This window comes from Polyergus mexicanus, unplaced genomic scaffold, assembly GCF_030449975.1.
Source record: "Polyergus mexicanus isolate NDT 795.1 unplaced genomic scaffold, iyPolMexi1.0 SCAF_1, whole genome shotgun sequence".
Lineage (NCBI taxonomy): Eukaryota > Metazoa > Arthropoda > Insecta > Hymenoptera > Formicidae > Polyergus > Polyergus mexicanus.
This window is the reverse complement of record NW_027223321.1, coordinates 13,136,134-13,152,079: the sequence shown is the minus strand read 5'-3', so window position 1 is coordinate 13,152,079 and position 15,946 is coordinate 13,136,134. Positions and strand designations below refer to the sequence as shown.

General features: G+C 38.0%; 1 protein-coding gene across 3 annotated transcripts in view; it reads right to left on the bottom strand.

Annotated features, from left to right (window-relative positions):
• Positions 1-584: 584 nt before the first annotated feature.
• Salm (spalt major) overlaps positions 585-15,946 on the bottom strand; it is a 64,824-nt gene continuing 49,462 nt past the window's right edge. Inside the window, exons 2-8 of one of the 3 annotated variants that reach the window (XM_070301129.1) lie at positions 9,108-12,554; positions 5,933-6,066; positions 5,161-5,448; positions 4,298-4,598; positions 3,603-3,751; positions 3,155-3,328; positions 585-2,818 (exon numbers count right to left, since the gene is read on the bottom strand). In XM_070301129.1, coding sequence (XP_070157230.1) covers positions 2,408-2,818; positions 3,155-3,328; positions 3,603-3,751; positions 4,298-4,598; positions 5,161-5,448; positions 5,933-6,066; positions 9,108-12,554 — 4,904 coding nt within the window. In that variant the 3' untranslated portion in view covers positions 585-2,407. The remainder of the gene's footprint in view (positions 2,819-3,154; positions 3,329-3,602; positions 3,752-4,297; positions 4,599-5,160; positions 5,449-5,932; positions 6,067-9,107; positions 12,555-15,946) is intronic. The other 2 variants (XM_070301138.1, XM_070301146.1) reach the window with 2 other exon arrangements.

The window sequence follows — 15,946 nt, the reverse complement described above, 5'->3', positions numbered from 1 at the left end:
CATGCAGTTTTATTACACCCATTTGGTATTACTTATGTAAAGAATTACATTCTTTACGCGGATTTACATTCTTTATACGGTAGATGTACATAGACGATAGATACCAGAATCGAAACCCCGCGCGCGCGCGCGCGAAAAAAGTGAGTAATAAATAAATCATAAATTATTACACATGTTGCAAATGTATGGTAAATACGTTTCATTGGCGATGCTTCGATCGTTCGGTAGAATCGATTTAATATATAACGATATAGATGATAATGATTTTATACTAGTATATCAAGTTACTACTGGCTATTTTCAGCGTGTTGACGTCTGATAAAAGAGTTGAATATGCGTAATCAATAATGTAAAAAAATGCTTTGTTACGTATATATACATACATCATACCGTTTAAGTATGTCGAATGTCGTAGTATAATGTATCAGTATTTTTTTACTTACATGACATATCTACTAAAAAATCACAGATCAAAGGTTAATAATTAAAATTCTTCTATAAATTAATATTAAATCATAATTAACTTTTTTATATAATATAATTACATTCACATAAAAAAAAATATATTAAAACATAGCCAATGATAGTCTCTCTCATATTAATATATATTAATAAACTTGTTTCAAGTTATATTCGCAAAAAATAAAGAATAACAAAAAATAAATGAGTTTTTGAAAGTTGCTTTTGACGCTGCGACCAATTGCAATTTTGTCTTTCTTTTCTTCGTAAAAATGAATAATGTTATATAGGCGTTATATAAATATTATGGGCGATGCACGATACAATTATATTTACAACGACAACGCAAACATCGCCGATGACGTACAGTGAAGGATGGACATCTAATTAGTAATGATACTAAGTATTATTAATTAGTCACACTTAGCTCTCGAGGCGCTCACAGACACTGGCAACACACTGCATGTCGTATTTCCTGTATATGTCCATCCATGCGCGTATGTGTGTAAACGTATAATAAATTTATATTATCATTATTATAATACTATGATACAAGATATAAGTACATTGGTTTAGTGATTGCAGGCTGCTCCTCTCATATCACAGCGAGGGGCGCTGCCGGGCCCGCCTCCTAAATTACACTTATATTCTATCGTTTTCGCATTTGTTCTGTTCCAATTTTTCTTTTTTATCAAATACGCACATACACTCACAACAAACGGAAGCAACACATATACAATCGCGCGTGTATATAATTCACACATTCAATTCACACTCCCTGTCGTACCAATATAATATTTCGCGTATGTATACATATATATTGTATTTATAATATATATATATATATATATATAATTTTTATGTATATGTATATATTTATAACGTAGCCTTAGATGACCCGGAGAGAGGTGACCATCGCTATCGCGAATGGACGGTCAAATTATGTCGGGGAGACCCGTTAAGACGCGACGCCACGTGTCTTGCGGCTCCAATACGCTAATGCTCGCCTTTCTCGCGAGCCGAGCTCAGTCTAGGCGCCGTGTCTAGCGCGGGGATTCCCCCGAATCCCGTACGAAAAGATTCGACGTCCAGAATCGTACATATGTTACATACGTACGTACATTAACGTGGCTCGATCGCATATGCGCGCGGGATCAATATTTAAGCCGTCACCGGTCCGCATCAACGGCCGATGGCGATGTGACATTCCGATTTGAATAAACAATGATAAACGTGATGACGCGATTGAGTCACGCGAATCGAAAGATTCCGAATCGAGATGAAAAATTCTCAGTATCGTAACTTACTCGGGAGCCGACGGATCGATCTAATTTATCTATCGACCCCTATTTTATGCATTAAGACTAGCGCGATAATAGGAACATGGTGTCTTCGTTTGTAGATACTAGAATCACTACCAGAAGTAGTGAGATGATGGAGAAGAGAGGGGCATAGGGATATGTCATTACTCGCGTATGTGAGGAGATACCAAGTAAATCGATTATATCAGTCCTTAAAAGATTGTCCTCCGTTTTGAAATGCACGGAAACACCATATAGAAAAGATAGTCGCGTCGCATTATGACCCCTCTGATCGGGATTCACCGGGAATCACTGTCGCAAGATCGGAAACCGCTGCTTCTATTCCGGACGAGCCCGTTTCATTTTTCGTGGATCGCGTGGATGCTGCATGGAACCGGTACAGGTCGACGGGAAACTTTCGCCGATTGGGACGGAGGGACGGGGGTCCAAGATTGCTCGCAGTTTACACGTCATTAGCTCACCACGCGAAGAATCTTCCTTGTTCTCTAAATTGATTCAGTCTGGAAGAATTCTCTCGCGAATCGGGATTATACGCTCTTATTACTCGGCGGAGATTCGGCCACCGTGAATAAATGGTCGAGTCTTCCTTCGTATGGCTAAATGGGAAGATATGTATTCGTTAAGTTTCACGCGGCTAATCCTTCTCCCCTCGTCGGTGGCGGTGGTAGACGTGCGGCGGTGGGTGGCGTGGCGTCGTTCTCGGTTCTGCTCGGTGTCTCTCGGTCGAAATGATGCTGAAGAGCGTCACCAGTCCAGGACGGTACGTTAACTGAGTTTTGATTACCGCCATTGGACGACGGTGCGCCGGGTGAGTGCGTGGGCGACGGCGTTTGGAAGAGCATGGAGCCCGATGGAACAACAGATTTGCCATCCATCAGGGGTCCGTTACTGGTTGGCACCATCGGCTGCTTATCCAAGGGAAAACCGCCCCCGCCGGCCCCATACACTGAGCCGAACAAACTTGCCGCGTATTTGCCCGCGCCCAAGGAATGAGGCGGTAATCCGTTGTTACTTTGAATCACCGAGATCTCGTTCAGCTGTAAATAATGCACGCCGTCTGGTTAGGTTTATTCGAAGACCATTATCTATAATATAAAAACGAAAATAGACAACGATCATTAATTGCGGCTATGCAATACCGTCACCGATACTTTATGTTACATCTCTTGTACAATATCGTTGAACATCTTAAATTAAACAACGAAACTTTTTGCGTGAAAAATTGTAATAAGATAAAAGCTCCCGTAACTTGTTGCAATATAAACTCATCAGCATTTCTAGGGAAATATCTATGAAACTTTTATCACGCTAATCACGCTTTGTATTATGTTGGTGGAATAGTCTTTCATTTCGAGCAATATAAGCATATTTACCTTCTGCTGGACGCCGTTAAGGAATGGTGCGGGAAGATATGGGTAAAAAAGGTCCGGTCGTCGTTGCAGAAACTCCGAGTCCTTGGGTGTGATGGGCAGAGGAGGTAGATCCAATGACATTCGTCGTCCTCGACGTGATGTTCCGTTGGTGAACATATGAGTGCCCATATGCACCTGCGGCAAAGAAACAAAAGGAAACGATAAGAAGCGATATTCGTGTCGATATATTTTAATCGGATGGACGCTGATCTTTCATCGAGCTCGAACGACTTGCGACTACGCGTTTTGGCGTTAGTAGAAGCGATAGCGGCTCTAGCTGGTGTTAGTGAAGATTATCGGGAGTTTATAGAAGAGAGAGAGAGAGAGAGAGAGAGAGAGAAAGCGAGAGAGTGAGAAAAAAGACTCAGACTTCCGGTGGCAATTATATAGAGGAATGAATGTATTATACCTTAAGATTGCCTTTGGTGGTGAACGCCTTCTGGCAGACGGTGCATCGGAACGGTTTGTCACCAGTGTGGGTTCTCATATGGATCTGGAGCGCCGAAGACGAGGAGAAATTCTTATTGCAAATCTGGCACAAGTGCTTGCTCGGCATGTCTGCAAATACATATAACGGTTTCGCTAAACTGACCCTGACTTCGTGATGGAAATGTGCAATAATGATGGTTTAAGGATCGTTCTACGTGTCTCGTAAAAGTCTGAGGCTACAGATTGTGAAAACTATAAAAGCGCAATATAAATAGACTTACAATTAGCAACTTCTTTAAAGCTTTGCTTTTAATATTTCAATAATATTTTCACATACGATATGGAGTATCGAACACGAAAATACGAAATGCCACCATATAATATACAAGAAATTCAATTGAATGAAGAAACGAAAAAAATCTATGTAATTCTTCATCAACGTATATACAGAAACATCGATAGAGATAATGACAGACAGGAAATAACAGGAGAACTAAAAGCGTATGCGAAGCAGTAATAGCATCGGGCATATCAAACTATTGTTTTGGTTAACAAAGGGGACCGCAATTAGTAACGAGATCGAATCTGCCAAGCGAAGCTGAATTCGTGTGACGCTCGATGAAAAAAGCACATTGAGTCTTACTCTTTATGAAAGCTAGCGAACGATGTACTTACTGGCTGGTCTTTTTGGCGCCGGTAAATCTCCTTCCGGCGGAGATCTCTTTATTGGTATCGCGGACTCGATTGACGTAGGTGGCATCGGTGGAGGTGGTGGTGGCGGTGGAGGCGGGGGCGGTAGGCTCGAATCATCGGTGCACATCGGGCTCTTGGAAGTTTCGTGATCCTGACATTGTGGCTGCTGCTGCTGCTGCTGTTGTTGTTGCTGCTGCTGCTGCTGTTGTGGCTTTGCATCGCTGAATAGATGCGGCGGCATATCACGAATCTTATGAGTCAACATGTGCTGCTTCATATTACCCTACGCATCAAAATATGTTCTTTTGTATTTAATTAAGTAATTGACGGCGGTCCCTAAAAAGAAAGGAAAAGAGTATTCATGTAGCATTTATGTATAACATATTAGCGATTCGCGAATGCTGTGATTCAGTTGATTGCCATTAAGCTCTTTATTAAGCTTTTATTTTATAAATGTGACCTATCTCGTGTTAGAGATTTCTGTCCTACTTTATGAGAATTTTGATACATTAAATCCGAGACAGTCCTTTTCTTAGAGAATTCTTAAAGAATTCCCATTATATATATTCAATATTTAAATTTTTTTTTGCATTATAATCTAATAGTTATTGCATCTAATAGTTGTTATACATCTTCTTTAATCTCTTCGATATGCAAGTAATTACATCTTTAATTATGATTCGGCCGAATGAGAGAGTTACTTCGGATAGTTTAGCTGAAGAAAGTACGCGAATATTATTATATGCGAAAAGATATAATTGCAAGTTGGCCAAGATGCGATCGCGCGACCATACGAGATAGCAAGACGAGTGCGTGTACGCTTGCTTTGTTTAGGAGGCTCTTACCAGGAAGACGTGGTCCGAGGGTAGAAGTCCGAGGGCGGGTGGCATCAGCGGGGGCAGGCGGACGGCAGGATAAACAGACGTCAGCCTTCGCCCCCCTCCTGCTCCTGTCCGCCCCCGGTTCTTCCGTTCCTCAGGCCGCCGCCGCCTGCGTTTCGGTTTCTCACGATTTCCGGCGGCCGATCTCGCCGGGTACGAGTGGTATTGGGGATTGGGTTGTGGGGGGATCGGACCCTTCGCGGCGAAGGGTTGGTCCGCGCAGGAACATGCTTGCTGACCGGAATCATCGTTCTGAAAGTATAGCAGAACAGACGAGAAGAGTATAGAAGTGATATGAATAGATATTGTATGAGGCTTAGGAGAAGTTTTTTGTGCAATATTTTTTTCTAACATTTCATTAATTAGTCCTTAATTAAACCTTAAGCATTGGCACGTCGTCAGTAGTAATATTATAGATATACATGTATGTTATCTGATTCTTTTAACATTCTTATATTATTGTATAATAATTCCACGCATTTTATAAGAAATTGTGCGACAAGTCGAAATCTTATGAGGGCGTCGCATCAACGCCCTATACTAGTGCTTAAGAGTTAAATAAGATACAATATCGAGTTGATTAGGCCTGTCACAATCTGCGATTTCTTTCTGTATGAAAAATGAACTGCAGGATATTGAGACAACTTAAAAGCGAAAAAAAGAGAAAGCGGGAAAGAGAACGAGCGATTATTGGCTCGCGACAGTTGCTTTTAAAATAAAAAGCAGATTTATTTACCTTTGTGGAAAAACCTCGGTCGCATATAGTGCATTTGAAAGGTCGTTCCTTCGTATGACTCCGATAATGTATCTCCAATGCGGATTGGCACGCGAACGTCTTGTAGCAGAATTTACAAGTGGTGTTGCCACGTACTGTAACAAATCGTACCTCTTTACATTTTTCAGTCACTTCTTCATACAGTGTATATGTGTATATTTCTCGCTGGATATTTTTACACTAGGGTGTTTGTGTTTGACAGCGATATCCTGTGTTGCGTATTTTTTCATGATATGTGTTTATAAAATATAAAGTTATATACAATATTTAAAGATACTAATTTACTGATGACATTATTTTATTATTTATAAATAATTATAAAAAATTAATTAAGAATAAAGCCAAAGTATTGAATAATAGAGAGGAATAATAATAGATGGAGGAGATGGGGATGAATAGTTAATGCAAAATGAGATCAAATGATATATTACAAAAGATTTATTTCTTAATATACATGTGTATGCGTGCGTGTATCTGTGTGTGAGATGAGTTAATAAAAGTAATGGCTAAAAATAAATTAATAATACATATATGTATATGTATTAATGTTAACGTAAGCCTCATAATTTTAATTCTAATGGTCAAGAATGAGTTTAGAACAAAGCCATAATATATCATAATGAGCAATATAAATCTTATCAAAGTTGCAATAAATAAATCATGTATATTATTCGAGCCTCTTAACTTTATTTTTTTATACTAATATATGAAAGAATAATGCTATCTATGTTAAAAAAAAAAAAAAAAAAATTAAGTTTATAAAAACATTAAAAACTTTAAAAAGAAAAAGAGAAAGAATAAAGGTTTTGTCCCAAAACATATAACGAAGCATTTCACAAATGCTTTTTATAAAGGTATCCTCAAGCGCGAAAGAAGTTTAATTAAAAAAATGTATAATAGAATGTACAATATAATAAAGATGTATAATAGATGTATAATAGAATATTAGACGCTTATTTAAAAAATGCACTACCTCGATATTTTTAGTAAAATCTACAAATTGGCCAAAGAATCTGTTATTAAAAAAACCTTCAAAAAGATTTTGAGACATTATCTATTTTCTGTGATATATAAATAGTAATATTATATATAATAGTAATATTCATAACTTAAAAATGGAGAACTACCGCGCAATTATGTACACATAATCACGCATAGTTAATTAAATAAAAATTATTGTATAAAAATATTTTCAAGTTACTATTTATATATATATATATATATATATATATATATATATATATATATATATATATATATCACTATATAAATTATGATTTAAGAGTATAACTAAAAAAAATAAATAAATAATTCTCGTAAAAATATCAATACCTTTCATGGTCAAAACTCTATAAATCTTATCCATTATTTTTTTTATATCGTTGTATTTGTACTTAAATAGCGATTGTCAATAACAGTGAACATGAACATTTCGTCGCAGAGATTGATTTTTTCTTCCTTAAATCAATGCTCATAATACTTTTGAAAAATATTCTCATATTGTCACCAAAATCGAAATCTCTCAAATTTATATCATAAAATTAAGTGCTTTTCCCGCTGTATATATGCATATATATACATGTATGTATAATGTATGTATGTATGCGTATATATGTATATATATGTATATATGCACAATGTATGTGTGTACGTATATGTATATGTAGACATAGGAACCATAGAGTACTTATAAGCGAATCCGATATAACAATGTAACAAAAAAAGATAGAAATATTTTACGAATTATATCTTTCTTTTTCTGTCAGAAACAAAAAGAATGTATGTATACATACATATATAATATATCTGTATATAAATATAATATATATATATATATATATGATATTTATATAAATATAAAATATATGTATGCGTGTGTGTAGAGATATATAATATATATGTATATAATACATATGTATGTATATATTGTATATATATATATATATAAATGACAATTAGCATTTTTCATTTAATGTTAAACATTAAAGATATGCAATCCATATACAATAGAGTTTCCCCAAAATTGGCTTCATTAATTTTATTATCACATACTTTGATGAATACTAATGTCGTGTTCTTTTTATCGTAATATGCAGATTGCGTGATGATATGCGCAGATATGATAGCTTCATGTGCAAGACGACTGCATTCGCATATGACATAGCCATTGGATAGCTCACATCGTAATGGTCGTTATTCCATTACTTGTTAATTCTTGTTTTTTAAGAATTTTCTGTTTCTACTGTCCCGAACGGCATCCCGAATTGCTCTTCTGTTTTTCTTCTTAATATTTCACAATTTGTGAATGAAAAAATTTATTGAAAAATATTTTCCGTTATTGTAGACTTTTTGTATTGAATTTTTCCCAAAGAGTGAAATAATAGAATGGTTATAAATCTCACCAACATCCAGGATGCACGTAAAATGGTTATGCTGAATCTTCATTTATAATTTAAATTTATAGAATCTTCTAAAAAAAAAAAAAATAATAAATAAATAAATAAATAAATAAATAAAATAAAATAAAATAAAAAAATATAAATAAATAAATAAAAAGATAAGATGTAAAAAATTGAAATTTTGCTCTAATTATTGTATAATGAAAATATCTCTTTGTACATATGTGTATGTGTTCGTATGCATCATCATATGAGATTGTTTGCAAATGAAAAACAGAAACTGCTGTAAAACTGGAAAAGATAAAGACAAAGCGATGAGGCGTATTCTACGTTTGTATATTAAGTGTATCTATTATTGCAAGAGATAGTATAAAAAAGTAGAGAAAGACAAAACGAGGCAAATAATAATAATAAAATCGGAATAATAAATAATGATGCAGACATACAAAGAAAGATAAAGAGATATCAAAGAATGATAATTACAACAAAATTAATAAGAAAAATAAAAAAAGTCATATAACAGGAGAGCGGGAGTCTGCTAGGTCTGGCTATATCGCAAACAGGATATCGGTATGAAACATGGATAAGCCGAATATGTCACCACACTCGGAAAGAGATGTTACTAGAATGTGATTTTGGACTCGGTGATACGCGGCAAGATGGAATCGTGATTGTCGGACGCGGGAAAGGTTGTAGCGGGAACCGCAGCTCGCTGATTCTGATGACTTGGAGCCTACCTGCTGGCCCTCCGACAGCTAGACCAAGCGGATTGTAAGTCGATGACGCGGCTAGTACAGCTGAGGTGGTTAGCGAGGCTAAGGGTCCGCTGCCGGGAGCGCTTCCCGGGTTGATTGCGCTCATCGACGTGACGCTATTTATGTTGGACGTGCCTGGCGTGCTGGTAACGGGTGCGGACGAGACTGCTTGCAGCAAACCAGTAAACATACTGAAAGGATGCGGCGACGGATGGTGCGACGGTGCAGTCTGGGACGGTAGCGGCAGCGGCGGCGGTGTCGGCGACGCGGAAGCCACCGACGCCGGAGTGGAGGAAGCGCGAGGTGTCAGATCGAGCGGGGCACCGGAAATTGGCGAACTGTCGCTCTTTTCGCTACCGTTATATCGATGAAAGGACGGCGGCGATCTAGCTACATTCGCGATCGTGGTCGTGGCGATCGTGGTCGTGATGGTCTTTACTTGGTTCTCGAGGGCCGCCAGCGAAGTTGAAAACATGGGAAGTATCATGTCTCTGTGCTCGATTTCCTCGTTCTCGTGCTCCTGCTCTTTCTCCATCATTTCAGCACTACGTCTATCGCGATTCACCTCGCATCTATCGTCGTCTTCTCTGCGATCTTGTTCCTCGTCATCCTGATCTTCCATTTCCTCGCTATGCTCTTCCATAAATCTTTGCCGTTGTTGCTGAGACTCCTCCTTCAAATCGACGTCATTTTCATGCGATTGTTGCTCGATGGTCGGTTGCCTAGATCCAGGGAATCCTAAAGTAAAGCCAGCACCGGTCGGATGAATCGGCGCAAATCCTTGCGGGAAGAAAGAAAGCTGAGGTTGAGGATAACAACCCGGAAACTCATTTACTTCTGCGGCTTGAATCTGCTCTGGACTAAGATCGGTAGGTTCGCCGGTATGAAGGCGTATGTGCTGCTGTAGCACGAGAGCGTTCGTGAACTTCTTATGACACACTGGACACTGGTGCAACACTCTTAGCGGCGGCTTAGCCCTATGCACTCCCATGTGAGTTTTTAAATTGCCCTTTGTGGTAAACGCGCGACCGCAGATCTTGCACTTGAATGGACGCTCGCCCGTGTGAGTGCGATAATGCATTAATAATGCGCTCTTGCACGAGAGCACTCTATGACAAACGATACACTGATTAGGATCGCTCAGTTTGTGCTCGATATTATCGACTAGCTGCTGCAATTTAGACGTCTCGGAAGTTTTCGTTATTTCAATCAAGCTTTCCCAGGAATTATCGTTGCTACCCGGTCGCGGTAACAAGCTCGAATAGATCGCTGGATCCTTAGCCGGATCGATCATCTCGTTCGCGGAAACAGTCGGCGTCTGCCCAGCAGTGGAAACCGTCGGAAGATGAGAAGGTATTTGATGATGAGCCGGAGCGCTCGGAAATAGAATCCCGGCGAAGGATGTCTGAAGACTACCGCTACTCGCGCTACTACTAGCTGGAGACGCTCCCGGATATGCCATCATCTGTTGAGGCAAGCGATTGATCGTACCCTTGCCAGAGAGGTTCTCCGGTTGCTCCTCTGTCTCTTCGTCTATTTCCATCTCGCCGTCGCCCTCTAATCGTCCGCTGATCTTGCTGTCCATACTACAATCCTCGTATGCTTGCGGCTGAAACGACGGATTTATTAAGGATGAAGGTGAGTTGAGAGATCGCCTCGTTGTCTCCTCAAAGTCCTCGCCTTCTTCCGTTTCTACAGGTTCTTCCGTCTCCTCGGGTTCTCTCTTCGGGGTTATGCGCCCGGCGTCTTCCTGGCTCATTATTAGTCGTTGCTGGTATTGGTCTTGTCCGGGTGATCTCTGTTCGAGCTTTATCTCCTCTCTCTGCTCGAGTTGTTGTTTTTGTTGTTGTTGTTGTTGTTGTTGATGATGATTGTCGTGAAAGGAATGATGAGAGTTCGATACAGCGGCGGGGGAAGTAGGGGACATTGGCGGAGCAGCGGTTACGGGTTTACTAAGGTTTTCCGGCACATCCTGATCGTCCCGGTGATTAATAACTGGTAAACGGCAAAGGATCATACTGGGCGATGTAAGACTGAGAGGTAAAGGCGGCTGTGGTGGTAGGAAACTATGCTCCCTACGTGCCGGATGACACGAGGGATGATGAATGGCGTGAGGCGGCGGCGGCGGCGGGGATATTGGCCGTTGCCCGGAAGCAATTTGTTGCAAGAGGGGCGGATGGTATTTGTCTAGATGTTCTGGAACGGGATTCGGATTCATCTTTACGTGTGGAAACTTGGCCGTATGCCTCTGAAAGTGGACCTTCAGGTTGCCCTTGGTGGTGAATCGGCTGCCGCAGACGTTGCACTTAAAGGGTCGCTCACCTGTATGGGATCGTATGTGGATCTGTAGCGCTGAATCGCTGCCGAAGACCTTGCCACAGAAGCGACATCGATGCTTGAAGAAGGGCTCGCCGCGACCGCCGCTCGTTTTCGAATCGTAAGGTGAAAGGCGCGAGCCTTTACTGCCCCTAAATGCGAGCTCATCGGCCAAATTGTTGGCCAATAGACCTTGACTCGCGTTGTCCAAAACCTCCTGAGCACGCTTTTGCAGCATCTCCAGTGTATTTGGTTCGTGAAGAGGCGGTGGATCGTTGTTCGTTATGATCGACGAAGCGAGAGAAGAGCTGATCGAGCAAAGAGGCGGCATTTGATGCGACAGTGAGATTTGACTGCTGGTAGTCGTAGCAGCGATAGTCGATGTAGTGCCGGACGAAGACAGGGGTAGATTCAATGGAGAGGCACTGCTCGTCGAGGTGGGTCGTTCTTGAAGTAGATTCGGCGTAAGTGGCGCTGGTGATGAATGATGGTGACTCGGTGGCCGAGAAGAAGGTGGTGATGCAAGATTCGACAATGGTTTCGTATGGATGATGGGAGACGACGAGGCCTCCTTGCTATCAGCTGGCTCTATCGATGACGGTTGCGCTACCGGTTGCTTTTGAGTAATCGATAATTGTTGCTGAAGCTGGCTGATAAACTGTAACTGCAGTACCTGTTGATGCTGAAGATTATACAGCGTACTTTGTAAAAAGGCCAGATCCTGTAATGCCGCGTCGCTATCGGCTCCACCAGCGAGAGCGGTGGCAGCGAATTGCGCGACCGCAACTTTTGTATTTTGAAGGGCCTCGAGAGTGACATGACTAGTTCCAGCAGGTGGAAATATTCCAGCGGAGGTTGAGCCACTCCCGACAAAATTGTTATTGTTTTCCGCGTCCTGTCGATGGCGAATCTGTTTTCGCGAACCCTCCTCGTCCTCATATTGCTCGTCTTGTTCGTCACCGCCGTCCTCTTCGTCCTCGCCCAGAGGATCATCGGCATCCTTGTCGTCCTCATCGCCCTGATGAGATCTCGCCGCGGTAAGATCGACGGCTTCCTCGCCTCCTGCTCCACCGCCGCTCTCCTCACCGTCTGATATAAAGTCATTTTCTTCACCTGCAACAAAACAAAGAAAAATTATAAATATAAACATAAATATAAATATAAATAAATATATATAAATATAAACAAAGTCACTTTTTTTTTTCTTTTCACATTGTTACAGTTGGATATAATGATAGTGTTCGTGACGATACTCGGAATAATACTGAAAGATGAAGGTAAATTTAATGAAAAAACGCTGCTCTTCGAAGTGGATCGTTTCTAAAGTAAATAAGGCATTAAAGGCACTGATGATGAATGATGGTAATTCAACAGTCGAGAAGATAATAATGTTAATAACCTTTGACAATATTTCAAATGGTTGACGACGCTTGATTGTTATCAATTGGCTTCGTTTTATACGTTGAAAATTAAGCGAACAACTTTCTCAGATGATGATTATAGATGACGATAATAATAAAAAATCGTCATTTTTACCTGCCAAATAAAACGAGAGATTATGAATGACGAATGATGAGAGAACAAGAGGCAAAATTAATATATTTATTAATTTGTATTATAATGTGAGAAACGTTATATGCGAATATGTGTACGCTGATAGAGTTATACGATCAAATAACCCTTACAACGAGGATATAGATACATTAGCACTTGGACTTGAAAAATTTCACCCGATGATTAACATGAGCGTCAAGATTAACCGGAAAGATAAATTGTTATCCTATATATATATATATATATATATATATATATATATATATCTCATAATCAACATACGTGACAAAAGCAGAATATTAATGACGACGATATGAGCGGCGAATTTCCGATTTTTTATACAAGGTTCTATTTAAATTATATGGTAAAGCTGTGAGATTGGATGATGCGAGCCCAATAAAATTTTTGTACAGTTGTAGTAAAGGATTTAAGGAAGCATCATGCAGTTGGCGGTGTTACCACATTGTGCATTACTTATGAAATGACTCTCGTAAATAGCTTTCACACACATCGACGTTTCTGATAATAAAATATGCTTTAAGTTTCTTCAAGCTAATACATCCAATGCATACTATTCTTTACCTAAATGTAAAATTAATGATTAAGTGTTAAGAAATGCGAAGAGAAGTGCGTGACGTTAAATTTTAATACCAACAACCAAGAACTACACCAATATAAATGTGAATGATAAAAATATATAGAGACAGCACATATAGAAGACGGCACGTATAGAAGACAACGCATAAAGAAGACGGCACATATAGAAGACGACACATTGATTATCATGCTTTGCATATAAAATTTGCGATCAATTTTACATCATTAGAAACTAACAAGAAATAAGCCCCATCCTTGTTAGAGCATTGAAAATTAGAAATCATGCGATTGTTAGTTTTGGCGTAAACTCTATAGTTTAGAATCGGTCAAACACTATTTCACTGAGCTAGTATTTTAGACGCTCGTTTGCAATGCGAAGATTAAATATTTATTGAACGCACAGAATGTCCGAATTAAACTTTCATTGGTCAAATATACATCTGAATTACTTTAGACTTTACTTAAACCTGATTGCAAAAATTGATTTTAATCAGATAACTGTATGAAATCCATGCGATTTTCAATATTAAAAACAAAGTACTAAAAAAAATCATAATATTTATTATTTCAGCATTAATTCGTTATTAAATTAATTTACTTATATGCTAAATTTGAATTAAAATCAAAATAATAAAAAGACTAGAAAGATAATAAACAATTAAGGAGCACGTGCTCTTTAAGCCCTTCTATCGATATTTGTTTGAATTAAAAATTAAGTACACATAATTCCGTATACCTCTATTTAGCATTAATACATGCGATAATCCTGAAGTAATGCGAGACATAGCTAAATTTTTTGGTCTATTACATAAGCGTGATTTGATCTTGTGTAATGGATATGTTATACTCCATTTTATACGCGGTGTTTCAGGATGTTGAATATCATTTTCGTTCTCTTCACACATTCTATACATTCCACATTCTCTTCTATATTTTAAATGAGAAAAATGAAAAACAAAGGATCAATTAAACACATAGATAAATATTCAGTTTCCGATTTTTTTTTTTTTTTTTTTCTATGTATACAGAGTTTACCCGACAAACTGCGGAAGCATATTCTACAAATGGAAATAAGAAAATAATATTATACAAAGTTTAACTAGAAAGATATATATATATGGGTGTGTTTTATTATAAAATTATAAGCAAATATTAAAATGGAACATGAAATAGATAACCACAAATTTCCCTTGTACAGAATATGAAAGGTCGAATGTGTTAGTGGAAAATATGAAAAGTTGAACGTGTTTATCTTATCTGTATATTTTTTTTTTTTTTTTTAACGCACAGATGCGTTTTTGGGTGCTTCCAATCTTTATCAATTATCTCGCACATATTCCATATGATATCATATTCTGAATGTTTTAAAATCTTTTTTTATAACTTTGTGATAAAGCATTTCTTGCGTGCAAACTTTTTATATAATATTTTTTTCTTATTTCCACTTGTAGAATATCCTCCTATAGTTTATTAGCGGATAAATACTGTATACAGATATGTTTTAGACTTATATACACGTTTGATCTACTAAATATTTTAAACACACATATATTCTGAGACGTAAAAATTGAATTCGCTTAAAAAATTATCATTCCATTTTAGTATAATTATATTTGAGCACCATGATTTTATACCCACACATGTAAGAAAACACAACAATTTTTACATTTTCACAATTTCTATGTGAAAGTATATTCATTTATTTATATATAATTGCAATGTTGAATTTATATTAATGATGCACTTACGAAAACATTATACGTTGATTTCACAGCACTATCTGATTCAAAAGTTTGAAAACTGAAGAGCACTCGTTTCACATTATATAAAATCGATACTTAAAAAAAAAAAAAAAAAAAAAAACACCGTTTTATCATTCATAAGACAGAAATTATATCATGCTTTAGAATTTATAGTAATATTGCATATATATGCATAAATACTACATTCAATCATAATTTCACAATAATTAATAACTTTGACAAAAGCGAAACAAGAGCAGTTCTTTCGAAATTCAATTTCTACGGCTGAAAATATATCAAACATATTAAATTTCAAAAAAAATTAGAGAGATCTCTAACACACATACACACACACACGGACTCTGAATATTCACACTGATCAGTATCACTATATTTGTAGCGTATAATAAAGATCCCAAATAGTTGTATGGAACGACTGCTAAAACTTGTTTAAAACAACGGATGAACTCTGTAAGCTACCGCTCCACTGTTGAGAAGCTTATTAAGACGCTTTCCTACCACATCGCGTTATCAAAAAATAGAATAAATTATATAGAAGTTTCTAAAAACGTTCGACTGAAAAAAAAAAAGCTTTGTATCAGGATTGACCAA